Source organism: Lycium barbarum, chromosome 12 (assembly GCF_019175385.1).
Source record: "Lycium barbarum isolate Lr01 chromosome 12, ASM1917538v2, whole genome shotgun sequence".
In the NCBI taxonomy this organism is placed as follows: domain Eukaryota; kingdom Viridiplantae; phylum Streptophyta; class Magnoliopsida; order Solanales; family Solanaceae; genus Lycium; species Lycium barbarum.
The window spans coordinates 2,590,324-2,614,499 of record NC_083348.1 but is presented as its reverse complement, the minus strand read 5'-3'; the positions used below and the strand labels follow the sequence as shown (position 1 = coordinate 2,614,499).

General features: G+C 36.3%; 1 protein-coding gene across 4 annotated transcripts in view; it reads left to right on the top strand.

Annotated features, from left to right (window-relative positions):
* Positions 1-10,693: 10,693 nt before the first annotated feature.
* Positions 10,694-24,176, top strand: part of LOC132625214 (dammarenediol II synthase-like) — a 42,360-nt gene continuing 28,877 nt past the window's right edge. For all 4 annotated transcript variants that reach the window (XR_009576697.1, XM_060340053.1, XM_060340052.1 and 1 more), the window contains exons 1-5: positions 10,694-10,851; positions 18,758-18,974; positions 19,064-19,252; positions 22,590-22,679; positions 22,770-22,970. Coding sequence is in view for 3 of the 4 variants with exons in the window: in XM_060340053.1 (XP_060196036.1) it covers positions 18,774-18,974; positions 19,064-19,252; positions 22,590-22,679; positions 22,770-22,970 (681 nt within the window). In the remaining variant the exon portion in view is untranslated. The remainder of the gene's footprint in view (positions 10,852-18,757; positions 18,975-19,063; positions 19,253-22,589; positions 22,680-22,769; positions 22,971-24,176) is intronic.

Here is a 24,176-nt window from a genome sequence, read left to right as displayed (position 1 = left end):
AGGAAGGGCTTGATTCCGTCAAGGCCGATGCTGTGAAAACGGAAAAGAGGTTCAGGCAGCTCGAAGCTGAGAGATTTGCTGAGAAAGACAAGTTGAGGATAATCGAAGAAAAGGTCGAGACACGAGCCCGGATTAGTGATGAGCTCAAGGGTCAGCTCGAGGCCATTGTTTTAGCCAATGATGCTCTTCAGACCGAGCTAGCATCTGTCAACAAGGTTCGGATCACTCTAAGTGACATGAAGTCCGGGCTGGAGGAGAAATTAAAGAAAGCTCAAGCCGACTTGGAGGAAGCTTGTAAAGATATTGAGGCCACCGAGGCTGGTTCTACCCTTTTAACTGAGCATGAGCGGTGGAAATCCTAGAGGGTCACACTCGATCAGGTTCAACGGGGTATGGAAGACATTCCAACTCGCATACTTGACGCGAAGATGATCGAGGATAGGGCTAAGAAAGCTCTCGAGGATAGCTCCGAAGATGATTCTGAAGAGACCATTTCTGAGGACTCGGGTTCTTCTCATATGGAGTAAAATAGGGCCTCTATGAGCCTTTTTGTTTTTGTTTTTGATCTATGAAAATCATAAGTGTAAAGCTTTGGCCTATTAGGCTATATATGTGTTAGGCTATATATGAAATCCATATTTCCTTTTGCCAGCACTTTCTTCGATCTTTGGTTCGATCATATTTTTTTATATTTCTTTTATTGTTTGCTTCGTAAAGAATGGTTGAGGTTTGGCCCTAAGCCTTTTAACCGTTTCTCTTAGAAAATCGAGCCAACCTTAACTCATTAGTTGTGGGCTTTATTTTGTTCGGTTTCGTCTTGACCAAAGACTTATAGATGGCTTGCCCGTGGGGCCTTTTATGTTTTATGACTTCAGACGTCTCCGAATCACTTTGGGCATTTAAGTCGAGGTCTTTAATTATATGACCTTCTTTCGACTGTTTGAGTTTAGTGAATTAGGTTCGGCTAACTGTAACCTTTGTGCCTTTGTCAATTTTATGACGACAGTCCCCAGTTGAGGGTTAAAAGATAATTGGGCTCGGTTAACTATAACCTTTGTGCCTTGGTCGATTTTATGACGACAGTCCCTAGTCAAGGGTTATATTAATAAAAGAACGTGCTTAAGACATACTTTTCAAAAGTATTTCTCTTCATATCTCAAATGCTTATCTCATACAAAACTAAGGATTTCATCCGATCCCTACTGCTCTTGCCGTAGCAACACTACCTGGGCACGATTCGTTCGATCGTTTAGCCCTTACATTTAAACCTAATACAGAAGGTTCAGGTAACTAAAAAAAAACAAAAATTGTTTCGATCTTGACTCCGTTTCTTGTTTTGCTTCGATGAGCTCTTCTTCGGTCTTGGTGGGGGTATAGTAGTCCCCTAATATTTGTCTGTGAAGTATGAACAGGGAAACACTATTCAAAAAATAATCCTGCCAATTATCCAGTCCCCAGTACTTAGCTGGTCTTCGAGCTTATGGGTACTTAGCCTCGTCTTCTTAGGGTAACACGTTGTACTTGTTGCCTCTTTAAAATCTTACTGGAAAACCCACTTTGGGATAAAACCGGGCTAAGGAAAAGAGTGCAACGCATGTTTTTAGACCTAATTCTAACACCTTTGTAATTTATTCCGGTACGACACTGTAAAAAAGATAGGTGAGAATTTTTAGAATAATCAAAAGGGCTAACGGGTCATACCTTAGCAATAGTATTTCTTCAGGTGTGCCACGTTCCAGTTGTTGTGCAGCTTTTGGCCATCTCCGGTTTCCAACTGCTATGATCCTTTTCCAGTTATTCCGGTTACCTTATACGGTCCTTCCCAGTTCGGCCCCAACTTTCCATCATCGGGATTTTTAGTGTGCAGGGTAATCTTCCGAAGCACTAATCCCCAACTTGAAAATGTCGAAGGTCTGTCCTTCGATTGTAGTATCTTCCCATTTGCTGGTTTTGAGCTGCTAAACGGACCAGCGCATTCTCACGTAGTTCGTTCGTTAAGTCGAGCTTTACGGCCATAGCCTCTTCGTTTGACTTGTTTGTGGCATACCGAAACCTTAGAATTGGCTCACCAACTTCTACAGGGATTAAAGCCTCGGCCCCGTAGACCAGGGAAAATGGTGTTTCTCCCGTGCTTGATTTTGATGTCGTTCTGTAGGCTCATAATACCTCCGGTAGCACTTCCTTCCATTTGTGTTTTGATGTCTCTAACCGTTTTCTCAGATTTTGAATTATGATTTTGTTCGTTGATTCTGCCTGTCTGTTCTTGGGCGATACGGAGTTGACATCATCTTTTTGATCTTAATCCCTTCAAGGAAGTTATTAACTTTGTTGCCAATGAACTGTCGACTGTTATTGCAAGTTATCTCGGCTGGGATGCCGAACCGAAACACGATGTGGTCCCATATGAAGTTAATAGCCTCCTTCTCTCTAACTTTCTCAAAATCCTGCGCTTCAACCCATTTTGAAAAGTAAGCAGTCATAAATAAGATAAAACAAGCTTTACCTGAGGCCCATGTTAAAGGACCGATCCATTCCCCATTTCATAAACGGTCAAGGGAACAGGACCGGGTGCAGTAACTCCCCCGATTGGTGTATCATTGGCGCATGATTTTGGCACCCATCACATCTACGGACAAAGCTTTTCGCGTCTTCTTCCATTTGGTTCCAGTAATACCCTGCCCTGATAATCTTCCGAACCAAGGCTTCGGCACCGTAGTGGTTACCGCAGGTTCCTTCGTGAACCTCTCTCATCACATAGTCCGTTTCTCTGAGTCCTAAGCACTTAGCCAAAGGTCCGTAGAAAGACTGGCGATATAATTGATCATCTACCAAGCAGAATTGGGCTGCTTTGGTTCGAAGGGACCTCGATTCTTTTGGGTCATTTGGGAGTTTTCCATCACGCAAGTAGTGGATGTATTTGTTACTCCAATCCCATGTCAGACCCATTGCATTTATCTCGGCTTGACCATTTTCCACTGCCGAGTTTATCAATTGGATGACCGTGCCAGAATTGAACTCTTCCTCTTCAACTGATGAGCCTAAGTTGGCCAATGCATCTGCCTCGTTTTTCTGCTCCCTCGGTATATGTTGCATGGTCCATTTTTTAAACCGATGCAATATTACTTGAGTTTTTTCCAAGTATCTTTGCATTCGTTCATCCTTGACCTCGAAGATGCCATTGACTTGGTTGACAACCAGAAGGAAGTCACACTTTGGCCCCTAAACTCCGAGCTAATTCTAGACCTGCAATCATAGCCTCATACTCGGCTTCATTGTTAGTTAATTTCATGGTTCTAATTGATTGTCTAATAACATCACCTGCGGGGGCCTTAAGAACAATGCCCAACCCGGTCCTCTTTAGGTTTGATGCCCCGTCTATATATAGGGTCCAGATACCCGAAGCCTTTTCCGAAGTTAACAAGAGCTATTTCTCTACCTCGGGAATCATGGCGGGGGTAAAGTATGCTACAAAATCGGATAAGATTTGAGGTTTAATAGTCGTTCTAGGCTTATACTCGATATTATAACCGCTAATCTCTATGGCCCATTTGGTCAATCTACCCGATAGTTCCGATTTATGCATGACATTTTTTTAATGGGTAAGTAGTTACCACACATATGGGGTGACATTGAAAGTAAAGTTTTAGCTTCCTTGACGCACTTACCAATGCCAAGGATAATTTTTCGAGGTGCAGATAATGGGTTTGTGCATCCCCTAATGTCCTACTCACATAATAGATTGGAAATTGCATACCTCCTTCTTCTCTGACCAAGACGCCGCTCACCGCAACCTTGGATACTGCTAAATATAGGAATAGTTGTTCATCTGCCTTCGGCGTGTGCAGCAAGGGTGGGTTCAACAAGTATCGCTTCAACTCTTACAAGGCCTTTTGACATTCTGGTGTCCAAATGAAGTCATTCTTCTTCCTCAACAGAGAGAAGAAACGGTGACTTTTATCTGATGACCTAGAGATGAATCGGCTCAGAGTTGTTATCCTTCCGGTCAGCCTTTGCACTGCCTTCACGTTGTTCACCACTTCAATGTCCTCAATGGCTTTGATTTTATTCGGGTTAATTTCAATCCCCCGATTTGATACAATAAAGCAAAAAAAATTGCTAGATCGGACCCTGAAGGCACACTTCTCCGGGTTCAGCTTCATGTTGTATTTGCGAAGTACATCGAAGGTATCTTGCCAATATTTTAAATAGTCCTCTATTTCCAGGGACTTAACTAACATATCATCAATGTAAACCTCCATTGTTTTACCTATCTGTTCTTCGAACATTTGGTTAACTAGGTGTTGATAAGTTGCTCCGGCATTTTTTTAATCTGAATGGCATGACATTTTAACAATAAGTCCAATATCGGGTAATAAAAGAAGTTTTCTCCTGATCCTCCGGGTGCATCCAAATCTGGTTGTACCAGGAGTAGGCATCGAGAAAACTTAACATCTCATGCCCGGCCTTCGCATCAATCATTCGATCAATGTGAGGCATAAGGAATGAATCCCTCGGGCATGCAATGAATCCTTCGGGCATTCTTTGTTTAAATCTTTATAGTCAATGAACATTCTAAATTTGTTACCTTTCTTTGGCACAACGACGACATTGGCCATTCGGTCCAGATATTTAACCTCTCGAATAAAGCCTATTTTTAAAAGCTTTGTTACCTCATCTTTAACGAAGGCATGCTTTGGTTCTGCCATTGGTCTTCTTTCCTGTTTGACTGGAGTGAATTTCCTATCGAGGCTGAACTTATGCGTTGTAACTTCCGGTGGCACACCTGTCATGTCTATATGGGACCATGCAAAATAATCAACATTAGCTTGAAGAAATTTAATTAACTTGTTCCTGAGCTCCGAGGTCAGCCTCGTGCCCAGGTATACCTTTCTATCCGGTAAATGCACGAACAAGATGATCTGATCCAACTCCTCCAAGGTAGATTTGGTCGCATCTGAATCATCTGGTAATATGAATGATCTGGGCACACCGAAATCATCCTCTTCGAAATCCGGGCTCATCTCCTTCTACTATCCATTCGAGCCCGTATTCTTTAATTGCTATTTGGTGTCCTTGTCTTTGATTCGCTTATTAGCCTTTTGAACCGGTGTCTTCAAAACGAGGGGGAGTTCTTCGATCGCGAACATTTCCCTTGCTGCGGGTTGTTCACCGCGGACAGTTTTTATCCCTTTCAAAGTTGGGAACTTCAACATCTGATGTAATGTCGATGGCACCGCCCTCATGCTAGAATCCACGATCTGCCGAGTAAAGCATTATATTTCATCTCCCCCTCGATGACATAGAACACGGTATGTTGTATGGTCCCGTCGATGTTGACCGGTAAAGAAATTTCTCCCTTTGTAGTTTTACTTGCCATATTGAATCCGCTGAGCAACCGAGCTACCGGAATGATTTGATTCAGCAACTTTAGTTGTTCTACCACTCTTCATCGGATAATGTTGGCTGAACTATTTGAGTCAATCAAAATATGTTTAACTTGAGATTTAAAAATAAGAATAGAAATTACCAATGAATTATTGTGCGGCTGAATGATGCCTTCTGCATCCTCATCATTGAATGAGATAGACCCCTCGGGCATGTAATCCCTGGTCCGCTTTTCTCATACAATCAAAACCTTTGTTATTTTCATCATCGGCCCTCGTGGCGTATTCGTTCCTCTGATTATCATATTGATCACGTGCTGTGGCTCCACCGGCTCGGCCTGTTTGTAATTTTCCCTTCCTTTGTAGTGGCTTTTAGCTTGCTCACTCAGGAATTCTCGGAGGTGACCGTTTTTCAACAACCGAGCCACCTCCTCCCTTAATTGGCGGCAGTCTTCGATTCTATGGCCATGAGTTTCATGGTACTCACACATCACGCTCGGATCCCTTTGAGCTGGATCGGATCTTAACGGCCTTGGCCACCTGGCTTCTGTGATACGTCCGATAGCCAAGACAAAGTCTGATATGTTGACGTTGAAGTTGTACTCTGATAACTTCGGTATGTCTCCATTGCTAGCTGAACTACCGGCATCGCCTCTAAATAGCAATCCTTGGCTGTTTGACCCACGATCAGCTCTCTTATCACCTCTACTCGAGAGATGGCTGGGGCTACTTCTTCCTTTATCCGACCTAAAGCTTGATTTCTCCGGTTGGGAGTATGGTCGATACCTTTCCCTCGATGGCCTTGTCTCCGGTTCACAATTTCTCTTCGACATTCAGAGCCCTTGCTTCCATTTATTGGACCCGGGGGGGGGGGGGGGGGGGGAGTTCAAGTTGGTCATCCTCTACCCGAATCTTGGACTCGTACCTGTTATGGACATCTGCCCAAGTTACTGCCTCGTACTCTAATAAGTTCTCCTTTAATTTGAACGAGGCAGTTGAGCTTCGGGAATTGAGCCTCTTAGTGAAAGCTTGTGCCGCCCATTATTTTGGGACGAAGGGAAGTTCCATCCATTCCCTTTGGAACCGGTTCACGAATTCACGTAGCAGCTCATTATCTCTTTGGGTGATTATAAAAATATCTGCCTTTCTGGCCTGTACCTTCTTGGCCCCGGCATGGGCTTTGATGAACGCATCTGCGACAGTGCTCCTTTGGACAATGTTTCACCAAACCTTTTCAGTAATACCGACTCTATTTCATCCTCCTCGACATCATTGCCTTTTATGGCACAAATGTACGAGGTCACGTGCTCTTGTGGGTCCGTTGTCCCATCATATTTTGGAATATCTGGCATCTTGAACCTTTTGGGGATCAACTTTGGGGCCGCACTCCATGGGAAGGGCCTTTGAATGTATCTCTTTGAATCTGGTCCTTCAAGATCGGGGGTGCTCCCGGGATCTGATCCACCCGAGAGTTATATGTTTCCACCCTTTTCTCCATTGAATCACCCATTTTGCCAAAGTTTCAAGCATCTTCAAAACCTCGGTAGACGAACTGGCCCCAGATCCGTTGCTCTCGATTATCCGTGCTTCCTCTCGCCTTGGTTCGGTAACCCTTTTTGGCTTTGCCGAAGCTACTTTGTCGTCTTTGCTCTGAAGCTGAGCTATGGCGATCGCCTAGTCCTGTAACATTTCAAATATTAAACGTAAGTTTATCTCATCCGGTATATCCGGTGCTTTCTGGGCCTTCGCCCGAGGCAAAGTAGTTGAGTTATGGCTATTTAAAGGGTCTGTAGCCGAAAGGGCAGCATTCTCCTAGTTGACGGTATTTTGCCAGTTAAGGCCTTCTCTTGAGTTGACAGCATTTGGGTCGGCAGGATCAGCAGGTGGGTTTCGTAACCCGTTGTTGTTTTCGTTTTCAGCAACTATCTCATTGTTGTCCACATGCCCGGAATGACCGCTGTTTGTCATTTCGAACGTATTTTCAGCAAATCTGCAAACTTTCAAACAAGTGAAAATGAAGTAGAAAATTAAACCACCACTATTATCCTATCCCCCATTGTGGGTGCCAAACTGTTTACCCCCAAATAGTGGGCAACAATTAAATTTGTAAGTGATTGATAGGATATGTGGTTAGATTTAATTTATAATATAAGACAGTAAGAAGTAAGTAGAGGTACGTATTAGCAAATAACAATAATGGGAACTAAAGAACACAAGTTGATAAATGTTGTGAATTGGTCCGGTCTGGAGGATTCTTCCTTCAACCGAGCCAATATGCTTAAGAAAATTCCTTTGCCACTTTGTTGATTACGATATGTAGAATGGTGAATAGCTAAACTGAAAAAGGAAAGAGTAACCATCTATTTATAGCTAACAGTAAATGGGCCCTAGTACAATGTAGGAAAAGCCCTTCTAGAAAAACCCTAAAATGGATAAGGCTGCGTCCGTTCGGTCTGACACCCGTACTGTTGTTAGCGCAAGTGGCGGAACGGTCAGATGACGCGTGGCCTTCTCCATAACTGATTATCCGAACCTATATTGAATGCAGTCTTTAGGCTCGGGTTTTCCATGCTCGGTAGAATAACTTCGGTGTTGATGCATAGTTGAAGGTATTCACGACCCCACGGCTTTCCGTCCCTATTGACTGTCATGACCCTATTCTCCCTTGATCTGATGTCGGACAACTTTAAACTTAACCTCAGTACTTACCGGACACAAATAGATTCGGATTTTACCGTATACACTGTGATTGATCTCGCATCTACATTTTGCTGTGCTTGTAGTAACATAAAATTTATTTGATCAAAGTATCTCATTAGTACAAAGAATTAATAGAAGGCATTGTTTAAACATAATTCATTAACTCCGTTAAACTTCAATGAAGTGTAATTGACAGTTGACACATCCTCGACTTTTTAATTTTGTAATTCCGTGGTCACTTTTTTCAGTACCATAACTTCTTCCCACGTAGGATTTCCGGTTGTTTCACTTAATAATGCATTTTGAGAGTCCTTGAGGACTGAGGTAATAACCTTCAAGACCTGTTCTGAATATCGATATAGTGATGCATTCTTACAAAAGACAAGCTTATGGGTAGAGATATAAATATGGTGATACATTCTTACAAAACAAAAGCTTATGGGTATGGAAGAAATTGAGATACAAAGGGGTCGTTTGGTTACAGGACTAAGGGGTTATCCCAACATAAAATTTGGAATTAAAATTTGTTCAAGCAAATTAAAATAAAATTTATCGTGAGATTATTTATCCGATATAAAAATGAGATTATCTATCTGGTATAATTTCAAGATTATAAGCCTGGTTTAGAACCATATTAGAGGTGACAAATATCTCTTTGGAACTAATCTGGATACATATATATTTGAAGACAACATTGTTTTGTCGGGTGTGTTTGTGGATCATGAATATGAAGGGAAATGCCGAATTTCTTAGTATTTCAGTTCTACTTCTTCCGAAATCATAGTTATTCAGTTGTTTCACTAAATGGTAAGTATTGTTTAAGAATTTCAATATATGTCTGAGCTGCAGCGTCAAAATGTGCAAGCAAAACAATATCATTTTTTTGTGCGGATTGGCCTTCTTTTGGGGTGGTCTTTAATTTTTGTCCTCAAATTGCTGGTTTTTAATTTTTTGTCCTTAGCTTAAAAAAGTGGCTGAAAATATCTCTAGGTTCTGATTCGAACCCCCGCTCAGTAAAAAAAAAAAAACTGCAAGGCAAGACTTTTGCAAAAAGTCCGCCTTATGCGACAGACTTTTAGTTATGCCTTAAGGCAAAATCTGCCCTTCTCCGACAGACTTTTAGACATAACTAAAAGTTTATCTTACAAGGCAAAGTCTGCTGTTTCCGGTATAGGTTCTATGTAACTTAGCCTGAATAGGCATAGATTCATAAAAACCTATGCCTTGCGTTTTTTTTTAAATTTTTGACTCTGATGAGTTTCGAACTCAAATTTTTGAGATATTTTTAACCACTTAAAAATTAAAGTTCAGCTAATTGAGAGGCAAAAATTAAATACGAGTCCGTACGAAGGAAAATCGTGCAAATTGCCCATACAATATCGTAATCTCAATTGTTGGGCCCGCACTAGTAAATGACATAAGCCCTGATTGGAAAATCTCAACCAATTTGGTTGCACAATTTATTCTGCTCATTAATGGTCAAGGGTAAACCGTACTTTATCATTATTAAAACATTTTTCTGATGCCTTTTGCGCAATTCATGTGATGTATGGACCAAGAAAAAATAGTTAAATGTATGGACCAAGGGATCCGGTAGCTCAATTGAATAATTACCTGAATTTTCACTTTATTAGTGAAGGTTCGAATCCCACATTGTAATCTCCCTCCTCTATCTCTATGTAATAAAAATAATTTTTTTTAAAAATAGTTAGTTAGACAAGCAAACCTCTTTGTTGGTTGGCCAATAGAAATACTCCCTCCGTTCACTTTTACTTATTCACTATCAACTTTGCATGTCCCTTAAAAATTAATAAATGAAGTACATATTTTACCATAATACTCATATTAATTGGTGTATAGTCTCAATAGATTTGAAAAATGAGTAATAAATGTTAAGGATAAAACAAGAAAAAAAAAGTTTGTCTTTCTCTTGATATGCTAAAGTGGACAAGTAAAAGTGAAAATTTATTTTTAGTATAATGGACAAGTAAAAGTGAACGAAGGGAAAAGCTTATAACCTTAAGGGGTCGTTTGGTGCATGGTATAAGCTGGGATATCCCAGCACTAATTTTTTGTATCATGTTTGGTAGAAGGTAAATTTATCCTGGAATAAATTTATACCTTGTACCAAACAAAGTATAAAATGCATCCCATGGTATAAGCTGGGATATCCCAGCATATCCCACTTATCCTGGGGCTATTTTAAACCATCTCCGGGATAAATTAGCCCCAGGATTATAATCCCGGGATAATTTTAGCCATGCACCAAACGACCACTAAGGGTTCGTTTGGTTGGAGAACAAGTTATCCAGGGATTTTTATTCCACCCTCTACGTGGGATAAAATAACACTTTAATACTGGGATAATTAATCCGGGATTAGTTATCCCGTGATTTTATCCCAACCAAACGTAAAACAAGATGGTACTAAATTTTTATCCGAGGACTATATTTGCTTATCCGTCGTACCAAAAGACCCCTAAATTCTCACGTCTCCGCATTAAAGTTAAAAGATATAGTTAGGATATTTTAGGACTTGGATTCGTAAGCCCTTTACATTTGCTTCATTTAGTACGATCTTTTTTCTCCACTCTATTTAAGGACTCTTTCCTATCTGTCTTTAAGGACTCTTTCCTATCTGTCCACTAGCAGAAAACTAATAAGTTGAGAAAGCCATTGAGGTCCAAAGAGCTCCTCTATCTTGTCTCTTCTCCCAGCTCCCTTTGAGCTGATTTTAGCTTCACATCTTTCTCAAAAGTTTCAAACAGGTCTCTCTCTATCTCTCTCTCTCTCACACACACACTGTGTCTCTCGGTCTTGCATGCAAGTATCTTGCCCTCTAGTGTACATAGCATACAGAGTCTGTTTTATTTTCCCCATGTTTTTTATTGTATTTGCGAATTGTAACATGTGAATGTTGAAGATATAATTAAGTAGATAAAAATATACTCTCTCCAACAATTTAAACTTTTAAATGAGATAGTTACACCCTTCACGGGCTGTTCATGAATCAGACTTGTGATGGCTTGTGAAGTGCAGTGCTATATTGAAAGTACGTAAGAGGTCATAAATTCTAGTGCTTACTTTTATGTTGAACTGATCCAAAAACGAGTTGGGACAACAAGTAGTAAACGTAAGTTAAACTATCGGAGCTAAACCCTCTTTGCGCTTGAGGCGATGAAAGGGCTCCCTCTGAAGTGAACCCCTCAAAAAAATAAAAGATAAAATAAAGACGATGCATGTATTATGTACGTACTAAATCAACTTAGTTTTGATTAGTATTTATGGATGCATTAAGTGTAATATATTACTATAAAATTAACAAGTTTCGTCAAAAAAGATAAAGAACATAGTATTCCTTTTCTTTTTGTGGTTGAAACTTAAATGCTGATTCTAAGAAATGGCATATCTATGTAGGGTGCAAATATATAATTTAGTTCAGAATTTTAGTCCCTATTCCCATAGTTACTCGGGTCTCTTGGCAAAGAAACCTCTTTGAGTCTACAATTGAAAAACTACACCATGAGTCTTGAAAATTGGTGAAATACACCCCCTTTATGACATCACCAAATGAAGTTTAAAGGTTTTCAACCCTAGATTCAAAGTTTGAAAAATACAAAATAGTCCCCTTCCCTAAAGGCTAAAAGACTTAAATCCCTCCCCGAAGTCTTGAAAAAAAAAAATACAATTGTCCACATCTCCAAAGTTTTGGAAAACCCAAATAGAAATAAAAATCACTTTTCTTTCCTCCAAAAGTTAACCCCCCCCCCCCCCCCCCCCTCCCTCCCTTTTCAAATCCCTTTTCCCCGCAGAAATTCTAGGTTTTTCATGGTAAAATCACTCCCGAACCACAAAAAGCTTCTCCAATTCAACCATTGTCATCCCTAGCTCCCAGTCATTGTTGTCCAATATTGTTATCTCCAATTAATTTTTTCATTGTTGTAAAAGCTCAACCACTTCACCAACGATCATAGACTATCCTCTATGTTGATGATGGACTATAGACAAGTATATCATAAATTAGCCGATGTCAATGCAACTAAATCATTTGTCAATAATCGACCACTTGCTATACATGCTATGTTACTATTTGACTAAAAAGCAATTAATTAAATTATAATAAGGGACGTAACTATTTAAACATGAAACTAATCTTTCATTATATCATATGAGACCCTCGGACACATGATCTAATGAGTTTGAGAACCAGAAATGGTCCTCAAAGCACTACTATTTGGCTAAAAACATTAATTAATTAATTGAATTATAATAAGATACTTAACACTATTTAAATACAAAAACTAATCCTTTATTGTATCATATGAGAGCTCCGGACACGTGATCTAATGAGTTTGAGAACAAGTAATGATCCTCGAAACACTACTATATTTGTACAATATTAAATGGTAAACTAGAGACAAAATTTATAGAAAAGAAAAAAAAAAGGTACTATAACTTAACAAGATCAATATCTTCCTTTAGCATTTTGTGATTGAAAGAAACCCCTGAAACCAGTGCTTTTAAAATAGACCTTCATGGGGCATACTTACTCGTGAAGGTAAGCCCCATGAATTTAATATTTAGAAATAAAACATTTAATACTTGGCAGGTTTTCCACAACCCTCCTCTTCCTTTTTCTCTTGATTTTCAAGTCCATCACTAAGATCTTATGTTGTGTTGTAAGGTTCTCACTCAAAATAACAATTAAAGTATAAAGTTATATAAAAATTTAGTAAAAACTGTAGAAATTAAAAGAAAAAAGAAAACACACAAGATTGATATATATAACTCTCTAGACATAATTAAATTTCTAATTATTATAGAACATATCATTTTAATATATATATATTAAGTCAATCACCCTCAATTAATGATCATGGGATGTTTTGGTGGGGGGGGGGGGGGGGGGGGGATGGCATGACCCTTACCTTGTATATTTCATCAAATCAACAATAGAAGTTGAGGGGGACAAGGACCAAGACCTCCAAAAATACATAAGGTTGAGTGAACAACCTGTCAAAAGAGAACATGATGGGGACAAACAGTTCATTGTACAAAATATACATCCCTTCATGCTAATATAGAAGATTCTAACTAACAAAAAAAATAGATTTATCCTCTTTGCTCCTCAGACTTGGAAGCTGCAAAGTATCTATGTAAAATGAACCTTTGATATTTCCAGGAAGCTGAGGGTAGGATGTGTATTGAAAGGAGTTACCACTGCCTGCTGCATTTTTGGCGAGCAAATCAACAACTTGGTTTGCTTCTGTGTAACAATGGATGACATCAACCTCTGCCTGATCCATGGCTTTGACAGAGTTTAGGATAATCCCTTTTATCCTGAGATTGTTGGTATCCCTAGCCTTGAGCATGTTGACTGTTATCTAAGAATCTAGTTCAAGCTGAAAATATCTATATCTAAGTTGTAAACACTGTTGTATTCCTTTAAGAGTTGCCATGGCTTCAACAATGTTATGAGAAGTGAGAACTGTACTGAATGGAGTTGGAGAAGGCAGCTACCATTTCTCCAGTGCAAGTTCTAATGATACAACATGTGAGTACACTGTTTTGAGTCTCCACTTCTCCACATCACTGCTTAGTTTGTGCCAACGCTAGCTGAAACTACAAGTTGGAAAAGCTTTGGTTATAGCATAATTAATGGTCCGGCTAGCATGGTACTCCATCTTCCTGATATAAAACTTGTTTTGGTCCCCATATCTACAAGCAGTCCAATTTCTCCATATTTCCCAATAGATAGCAAATGGTACAATGTTAACAAGAAACTTGAGGATACTATTAACAGTAGTAGTATCTCTCCAGTGTTTCAGAAGTCTTCTGAGAGGCCAATTTCTATGACTAACACCCAAAGGGGAGACAAAGAAACTCCAGAGATATTTGGCTGTCTCTCCTTCAATAAAAGTGCGTTGAATGCTATCTCTAGTGGCTATGTTGCAACAGCTACAGTTGATATCACCATTGATGCCAAATCTGGAAAGATTCTCATTAAAATGTAGCTTGGACAGACAGGCCCTCCAGGCTATAAAATAGATTTTGAAAGGCATAAAGCTATGCCATAAACTGCTCAGCACCACATCCTTTTGTTTCCTACATCTGTTAACTTGAAAAGCAAAAGTGTTAGTGTAAAGCCCATCACTGGATGGTTTCCATAGAATGAAATCCTCCAGTAAAGGGTCCCCAATGTTAATGCCACCTATAATATTGTTGATTCTGTCATCAAAATCAAGGGCCAGCCTGGTTAAGTCTCAAACACCATTGATAATATATTCGCTGATAGTTGTATGTCTGTTGTGGTGAAAAACATGAAGAAGGTTGGCCAAGGCCCCTTTATCAAACAAATTATTCCACCACAATCTACAAGTTCCAGCATTGATCTACAAGTGACAAATTTTCTCTGATTTGTAACATGTGTTTCCAAGCATGTGAATTTCTTGAGACCCATTTTTTGGCAGCAACATGGGACCTGCTTTAGCTGTAAAAAATGTACCCCAAAGAGAGGTTTGAGTTCTAAACCTCCACCTTCTTTTCATAGAAAGAGTGTTGCTAATCTCTATCATACTTCTTACGCCTAAGCCCCCGTCTTTGGTAGGATAGCATACGTTCTCTCAGGCACTCCAGTAATACTTATTTCTCTCATTTGAAGTGCCCCAGAAGAACCAAGCAAAATATTTTTCAATAAGAGTGAAAGTTCCTTTAGGAGGGCTCATAGTAGAAAAAGTGTAGATAGGTAGAGATTACAGCACATTTTTAATCATCACCATTTTACCTCCATAGGTAGGCATATTTCCTTACCAACTGTTAAGTCCATTAGCCACCTTAGTAGCCATATTCTCAAAGTAAACAAGTTTTTTCCTTCCAATGTACAAAAAACAACCAAGATAAGTGAAAGGAAAACTTTTTTCCATGAACCCAGTGCAAGTTCTTATTCTGTTAATTCTTTGAGCACTTGCCTTTGGATCTGTCAGGAAAAAACGCTTCTTTCTATTTACCTTCTGACCTGAATCATTTTCATACTCTATAATATGATTCATGATAAGATTAATAGAACTTTCTTTGCCACTACTGAAGAAAACAATATAATCAACATAGGCTAATTGGTTAATTTGAGGGCCTCTTTTGTTCATGTGGAAAGGGATGAACTCAGGGTTGATGTTAAGGCTATTAAGAGATCTGGTAAGGACTTAAGCAGCAATAATTATAAGAGATGGTTCAAACCTTGAGAGGAGGTGATAAAACCTCTTCTAGTTCCATTGATAACAACTGAATACCATACATCTGCAATCAACCCCCAAACTAAATCAATCCAAACTTCAGAGAATCTAAACTTCCTTAGAACTGAATAAGAAAGTTTCAGAAAAGCTTGTCATAGGCTTTTGCCATGTCCGGTTTAATCACTAAGTTGTCTTTTTATTTTCCTTTTCTGATGCCCTGAATGATTTCCTAGGCTAACATCACATTCTCTGTTATCAACCTGCCCTGGACAAGAACACATTGGTTCTCAGAAATAAGAGAGGAGAGAAAGGGGTTTAGTCTGTTGGAAAGGATTTTAGTGGTAAAGTCGGTGAGGCTAATAGGTCTTATTTTTTAGAAGTTGGTTGGAGAAGTGACTTTAGTGATTAAGACTATGAAAGTATGGTTATAGAATGTGGCGAGATTCTTACCATTGAAGTATTCTTGAACAAAGTCAGTGACCTCTTTTTTTGATAACATCCCAGCATACTTGAAAGAAAGTGCCATTGAAACCATCAGGGCCTGCAGTGCTCCTAGAACTTAGATTATTAATGGAATCCTTGACCTGTTCTTCCTCAGGGATCTTGGTTAACATGTCATTATCCTCCACTGTTATAGTGTGAGGGATGTAGTTCAGGATTATATTGTCAGCAGCGGGATTCTTAGTATTATCCATGATTCCCTTTTCTTTGTGAGTACCTCCTGTTCCTTTGTTTGGGATATAGTACCTTTGTCTTTGGTATTATTTTCCTCAGTTGAGTTCTTCTCAATTCTTCTACATTAAAGTATGGAATGTTTAAGGATTTTGCAATGTCTACAATATTTAGGGACACTTTCATACTCCAATCTTTGGTTAAATCCCCTCAGAGGTTGATCTTCATCTTGTGATCCAATCCATATAGACTGGAGTTTTGGTTTGGTTAGGTCCACTTCGACCCTTACTTTAGCCATACTGTGTCGAGTTCTTCCCTCAGTGGCATTATCCATGATAAGTGGAGTACCGACAGGTGATAGAATTTTTCACAAGTAATACCAGGAATAGAGGTGAAAAGACAGTTCCGGGAGAAGGATAGCTCCAGTTTGAAACCGGGTGATCATTTTTGGAGCCACATTTGCTGCCCTTCTATCTCAATTGACCTTCTATACCAGAAGTTATTGCAATCTTGTTCAAGATCGAAATCAACAAACACTGTACAGTAATCAAAGACTCTAATAGTATTTTTACCTTTCATCGAGACTTTCTCCTCGAACTTTGATCTGATTTTATCAATTTGGGGCCTCGTCTTAATGAAATTTCTAACAATTATGAAGCGACTTCGGTCCACCATTATACCATAGTATTCTGATGCCTTGAATATGACTGTTGTTACTCCATTGTGTTTCGAGACAATGGATTTGACATTAGGGTATCCAAACTTGTCAATTTTGGTATTTGGAATTGGGGCTTATGTTTATAGCTGAGGCAAAATCAAGTTTTTGCTTTTCAGTAGGCATCGTCCCATCGGGGGGGGGGGGGGGGGAGCAATGTTTTCCATAGGACGCGCCAAAAAGGAGCCGGCCGGCGAGTCCATGGAGAAGGTGCCTGAGCACTAGACGCTCAGAAGAGTTAGAATTTGTTATGCAACGATAATTTGTACTACGGAGAGTATTTTTGTGCTTATGAAATTCCATTTTAATATATTCAAATATTTAAAAGAAACTTTAAACTTAATTGTTATTTATTACAAATACAACTAGTGCACACTCGTTAATTTTATTAATTTGAAGAGTCATTTCATTTTCACTTATATGTTTCGATTAAATTTTGACTGCTTCCTAAGAGCAGCGTGTCTACCAATTTCACCATAGCGGCCTGTCTTGAACTCATAATAGCCTATGAATAAGCAATCGTCGAGATTGAGGAAGCTATTTTAGTTTAGTAATGAGTCAAATGGAGCAGACACCCGTGTTAGGAGGTTGTCTCTGCTGGGGTTTAAGAGCTTCCGGCTAAAAACTGCTTATTTTGAGAAGTGTTTGTTTTGCAGCTAAAAAATACTTTTGGTGAGAAACAGTTTGTGTTTGAAAAGTGTTTTTGATAAGCAGATTGTTTTTTACTAATCTTCTTAAAAGGTGTTTTTGAATGTCAAATTACAAAAAAAAAGACAAGTATCAATAGATGTTTACTATTAAGATTATTCTATAGAGAAATTATTTTAAATATATATTATGAAAGACTTTAATTAAGTTTTTACTTTTATTTAATTAAAATTTAAAAGTACATATTAAAATTTTCAATTAATATAATACATAGACAAATCAAATAAATATTAAATATTGATATAATAGAAATTAATGGATAATGAGGGATATACTTGGTAAATATGTATTTATGGTAGATATATCGTTGTCTTGAACCAAATAAATTCATGCTTCTACTTTTTTTTTTTTCGAGAAGCAAAAGCTTCTCTCCAACCGCAGAAAAACTGCTTTTGCTTTTACTTTAAAGCAGTTTTAGGAATTGGCCAAACACCTCAAATAAATAAAAAAGTATTTTTTCTCAGGAAAAAGTGCTTTTGGCCTCAAAACCACTTGGCCAAAAATTCATGGTGGAGGAAACTATATCAATAAAAAAATGGAGGGAAATGAGAAGTTTCTTGTCCCTCATTGGTGAAGGAAAGCAAAACTAGTGTGCTTATAAACGGAAGTACTTCTTCTAGCTCATAAAGAGTAGAGAAGAGAGTCTCCCCTCGCGTTGCTGTCATCGGTTGACTTTGAGTTTGGCTTTGATCAAATGATCTAATTGATTAATATATTTTTCAGACCAAATTTAATTCGTTAATATTAATTTTTTATTAATGTTTTACGACATATTTGTAAAGGTAATTTAATTTCCCCTTTGTTTTATTTTCCCGTTATTTTTCGGACTTAGCCATTTTTCGTAAACAACCACTTTTCGCGATAAGACACTTGAAAGAGTTGCAACTCTTCATTTGTACCCAGATGTTTGGCTATAAATATCTGGCATTCCTTCAGATTTTCCTTACAAAATTTGGCTTTCTTTTTTCATTCTGCACTTCAAAAATATTCTGTGTAATTTGCTGCCGCCTGTTTCATTCATCATTTACTAGAGTTTGAGGCATTATTATGGTAAAGTTGATTCATTCTATCCTGGGAGAATATAATATTCCATAACGTCATAGATATTTGTGTGATCGTAAATTATTTCATTAATTAAGGGTGAAAAGGGAAATTTTAAATAAGTTATTTCTATATATAGAAATGTATCATTCTTTTTGGGACAGGCAAAAAGCAAAGTGTATCACATAAATTGGAATAGAGGGATTACTAAATAGATAGGAAAACAATTTTTGTGTGTGTGTGTATATGTAAGTGCTTAATTAATTTGTCATAATATTAATTATAGCATATGCATGCATGCAAGTGCAGAAATTCATTATTTTCGATGTGGAAGCTGAAGATAGGAGAAGGTGGAGGGCCATATCTGAAGAGTACTAACAACTTTGTTGGAAGACAAATATGGGAGTTTGATCCTAATGCTGGAACCCTTGAAGAGCGACAAGCTTTCGACAAAGCCCGCCAAGACTTCCACGACCATCGCCACAAGGGATATCATGCCTGTGCTGATTTGTTCATGAGAATTCAGGTGAATACATACATCATATATTTCCCATTTTAATTGGCCAATGTTCAAGTACACTAACTTAATTTGTTTGGTGAATTAATTAACAACAGCTAAAGAAGGAAAGTGGGATGGACTTGTTGAGCACTCCAGCAGTAAGAATAGGTGAAAAGGAACAAGTGACATATGAAGCTGTCACAAGTGCTGTCAAGAAAGCTCTCCGTCTAATCCGTGCCATCCAAGCCAAAGATGGTCACTGGCCGGCTGAGAATGCCGGTCCCTTGTTCTTTACTCCTCCTCTTGTGAGTCTCTTTCCTATTTTACAATTTCTTTTTTTAAATATATACATGTAGCGTATTAAAAATATCGAGTATATTGTGTTTTTCAACATTTTATTTATTTATGTCATTTATAATAACTAGTCTCTGGACACATGTGTTGTACGTGTGTGTCATGTTAATAGACTTTTGAAAACGATATAGATAATCTATATTATATTAAAAACATGAAGGGCCTTAGAAATGTTGATTAAATTTTTTGTTCTTCATTAAAAGACTCTATAATAGACAAAATTGTCATCTTAATAATATTTAGAATTTTAAAATCAACTAAAATTTATTTGTTAAATCTTTCCTTATTTGACTAAAAGTCTAAATCTATAGGACTTTAAATCGATTAAAAAAATTGGCAACTAAAAAATTTCCTTGTACAAATTGAAGTCCTAATACTTGGGACCAAATAAAAAACTAGACGTAGGGTATCCTAATATTAAGGTCATTAAATTTTCCAAGAAAAATATTAAAGACATTAAAAAGCAACTAAAAAATTTCCTTGTACAAATTAAAGTCCTAATATTTAGGACCAAATTAAAAAAACTATTTTTGACGTTGAAATACTTTTCAGAAATTCAAATTTCAAGGTTTAATATCTCATCATTAACCATTAGATTTGAATTCAAGTCATTACAGAAAAAAATCAAGAATTGCTACTACGTTTTTGTACGACGAAAAAAACACTACTACTATTGAAGCTAGATGAGGAATTAGGTAAACTAAGCCAATATATGACATTTACAAAGGTTGAACGGTGGTATAATCTAAATTAATTATGATATGATAATGTACTAATTTTTTTATTTACTTTAAATCATTATAAAATAAAAGGAGATAAAATGCTACTAGAATCTTTAAAAAATAAAATTCATTGAGCACTTTGTCTATTTTAAGGTTTACAGTAATAATTTTCTACAACTTCCGATGTTTAGGATTATATAAATTACATCGAGACGATGAAGTATAACATATTTTCATATCATATTTCTATTTGTGTTATTTTTTACAGTATTTAAAAAGTATACTAATTAATTAGAATATATACTAATCAAAGTATTTCAGAATACAAAAGAAAGAGTGCACGAGAGAAGAAGGAAAGTGGTTGACAAGAGCCAATGACACTAATGATTCTACAAACATAAAGATTGAAAGTAATCAATTTTTTATTACTTTAAAAATATAATTAGTATTGGATAAAATTATAATTATAATTTTAAATTTATGAATGAGTTAATATGAAGAATTCGAATCAACTAAAAGTAAACTATTTCCTTTGCTATTGAGAACAAAGAATCAAGTTTTTGAATTAACTAATTAGCAAAGACTTCAATTTAATTATTTTTCAATTCGTCATATATGTATTTTGAAGCCGACAAAACTCTTGGGGACATAAATAATTTTTCATAATAAAAGTACTAGCAATGAAAAAAAAAAAAATAGAGCAAAATTGGTCATATTATTAGTATTAAGAGTCAAATGAGTAAAAATACAAACTTAAAACAACAGGTATAGAACCATAGAAGATGGAACGTATTATAAACGAGTTGACATTGTTATTATTATTATTATTATTATTATTATTATTATTATTATTATTATTATTATTATTATTATTATTATTGTTATTGTTATTGTTATTGTTATTGTTATTGTTATTGTTATTGTTATTGTTATTGTTATTGCTATTGCTATTGTTATTGTTATTGTTGTTGTTGTTGTTTATTTTAACGAAAGATAACTTCCTACATATTTTATATATTAAGTTATTTGTTATAAATATTAAGTCAATATTAATCATTTCGAGTTTTACATTATTGCTTATCAATTTTGTTTTTCTATGAGCTACAAAGCCGACCTATTCATTCCCAACAGATTCAATTTTTAATTTATTTTATTTGAAAAGTCTTTATTGATAACAGCATTTTTATGTTATTTGTTTGTTTTCAGTATTAGGTCATATAAATAACAACAATTTCCATAAGATATTCTCACAGAATTCCTTAACAATTAAAATAAGCCATCGAAAAATATACGTGGCCAATATTTTTACTCATTTGCATGAACTTATATATTTTCTGAAGAAAATATTTTCTAAGTCAAACACATTATTTAATAAGATTTATTTACTTTTATAAAATAGTATTTATTAATACACATGCAAAGCGCGTACGCTATCTATCTATCTATATATAACAAAAAGCACGAACCTTATTAGCAAAATGTTGTTTGCCTAATTTTTCCCTGCACAAAGCCCCAAAATAAAATGCTGAGAGCTAGAAAAATAATTAAAAACATTTTAAAAGGATAAAATCAAAAGAATCAAACTAAAAAAGTACATATAGAATTCTTATCGGATAAAATCATAATTACAGTTAATTATTTAGAACTAGGATGAACTAATATCAAGAATTTGAATTAATAAAAAATAAATTATTTCCTTTGGTGGAGCAAACAAAGAATTAAGATTTTGAATTAACTAATTAGCAAAAGAATTCAATTTTATTATTTTTCAAATTCCTCAAATTAGTAAATTTATTTTTCAAATTGACAAAACTCTTAAGTATATAATAACTTTGCTAAATAAGAAAAATACTAATGGTGAAAGAAATTAGGAATAAAATAAAATTGATTATTGTATATTATTAAATGTCAAATTGGTAAAATGCAAATTTAAAATAACAAAGATGAAATAGTAAAACATAAAATATATTCTAAATACATTGTCTTTTTTTTATTTATTTATTTATTACAGTTATGCTAACAACTCTAAAAAAAATTTGTTATTATTTCTCTACTAAATAAATACGAATTAGCAATGAAAAGTTAACCAGCAAAATTCATCGCTAATCCTGTTTAGCGATAAATTAGTAACGAATTATCAAAAAGAATCTTATCTACAAGCAATTTAGCGACGTATTAACGATGAAGTTCGTGGCTAAATTCAATTTTTCTCATAGTGCTTGTCGTGACCAAAGCGCGTACACTGAAACTAGTATTAATAAAACATCTAAATTGCGTAATTGAAAATTTGAAAGAGTCAATTATGACTTATTGAGGTGAATGCATATAATTAAAGGAGATGACATATTTTATGTGGGGTGTTGAAGAGTAAAAAAGTCTCACATCGATGATTAATCAGATGATTGGTCTACTTATATGGAATTGGACAATCCTACTTTATAAGTTAACTTTTGGGGTTATATCACACCCAATATCCATATCTTTACATATGCTCTGACAAAAAAAAAATATGCAACCTACATAGCTTCCCAATTTGATTTATAATCCCTATTGTTTGTTCGTGTAGCTCATTGCCTTATACATCAGCGGAGCAATTAACACCGCTCTAACACAAGAACACAAAACAGAATTGGCTAGATTCATTTACAACCATCAAGTAAGTATGAATGTCTTCTATGCTTTCTTCTGTTTAGCAAAATTGGCAGATACTGTGAATGAAGTTAATAATTTTCATTTTGTGCGCTAGAATGAAGATGGCGGATGGGGATTCTATATAGAAGGGCATAGCACCATGATTGGTTCAGCACTTAGCTATGTGGCCTTACGTTTGTTGGGTGAAGGGCCTGATGATGATGATGGCAATGGCGCAGTTGCTAGAGGTCGCAAATGGATTCTTGATCATGGCGGTGCCACTGCAATTCCCTCCTGGGGAAAAACGTATTTATCAGTAAGTATTAGACTGCAAAATCAAACATCGTAAACTCAAGGATATTTAAGATCGCGTTTGTTTGCACTTAAAAAATCTCGTTTGTTTGCGCTTAAAAAATATCTTAATCTTAATTATTCAGATTTAAGTCATTAAATATGTTTGATTTTTGTCTGAATTTTAATTATTTAGATCTTAACCGTTAAGTGCGTTTTTGTTTTGAGAAAAGTTCAAATATGTCATCGAACTTATTGAAATGGTCTATTTATGCTACTTGTTATGTTACCATTTTAGTTCATATATATCATTATCCACTAACAAAACTCTATTACTACCAGATCTTGCCACACAACATTATTTGAGCACTTCATTACTCACCAGTCCCCCACCCCTCAGTACTCACTTTTACGAGTAGCATATGTGAGTTATTTCGTTAAATGCAGTGGCATATTAGAACCTTTTCTCAAGTCATGGTCCCAACTATTATAACACCCCAAATTTCACCATGAAATGACGTACATTTTTCAATTCATACACTCATTTGTATTTCTACGCTCAACTACACTTTATTAATGTACTCTTTTTTAGATCCATTCTTTTTTTTCTTAAACAAATTTTATGTCTTTTTCCCAAGCCACCATCACGTCCCAATCACTGTAAACCCCAAATTCTATCATGAAAACACATACATACTCTTAATTCACACACTCGTATGTACTTTCCACTATACCTCATTAGTGTACTCTCATTTAAGTCCGTCCTCTTTTTTCTTAAACAAATTTTATGTCTTTTTACCAAGCCATCACCACGCCCAACCACTGTAATACCCCAAATTTCACCATGAAAATACATATGTAGTCTTAATTCACACTCATATGTATTTTTCATACCCCATTACACCTCATTAGTGCACTATTTTTTAAGTTCGTCTTTCATTAAAACAAATTTTATGCGTTTTTTTAAAAATTAAGTACGTGAAAATTGTGAATGATGTAGAATATGATTAAATTAATAATCTATTTAAACAAGAGAGTATAGTTTTTCATGTAAAATAATAAGGTTATGGTATAAGGGACAAACTTGTCCTTATGCGTTTGTTACTTAAAATTTAAAAAGATGAAGGTTTATATAAGAATATGATTCTAAAAGTTGAATATCATGCATCAAATTATAAACAGAAAAATAACAAAAGTTAGGTTTGTTACCTAAGAGAGTCATATATTATAA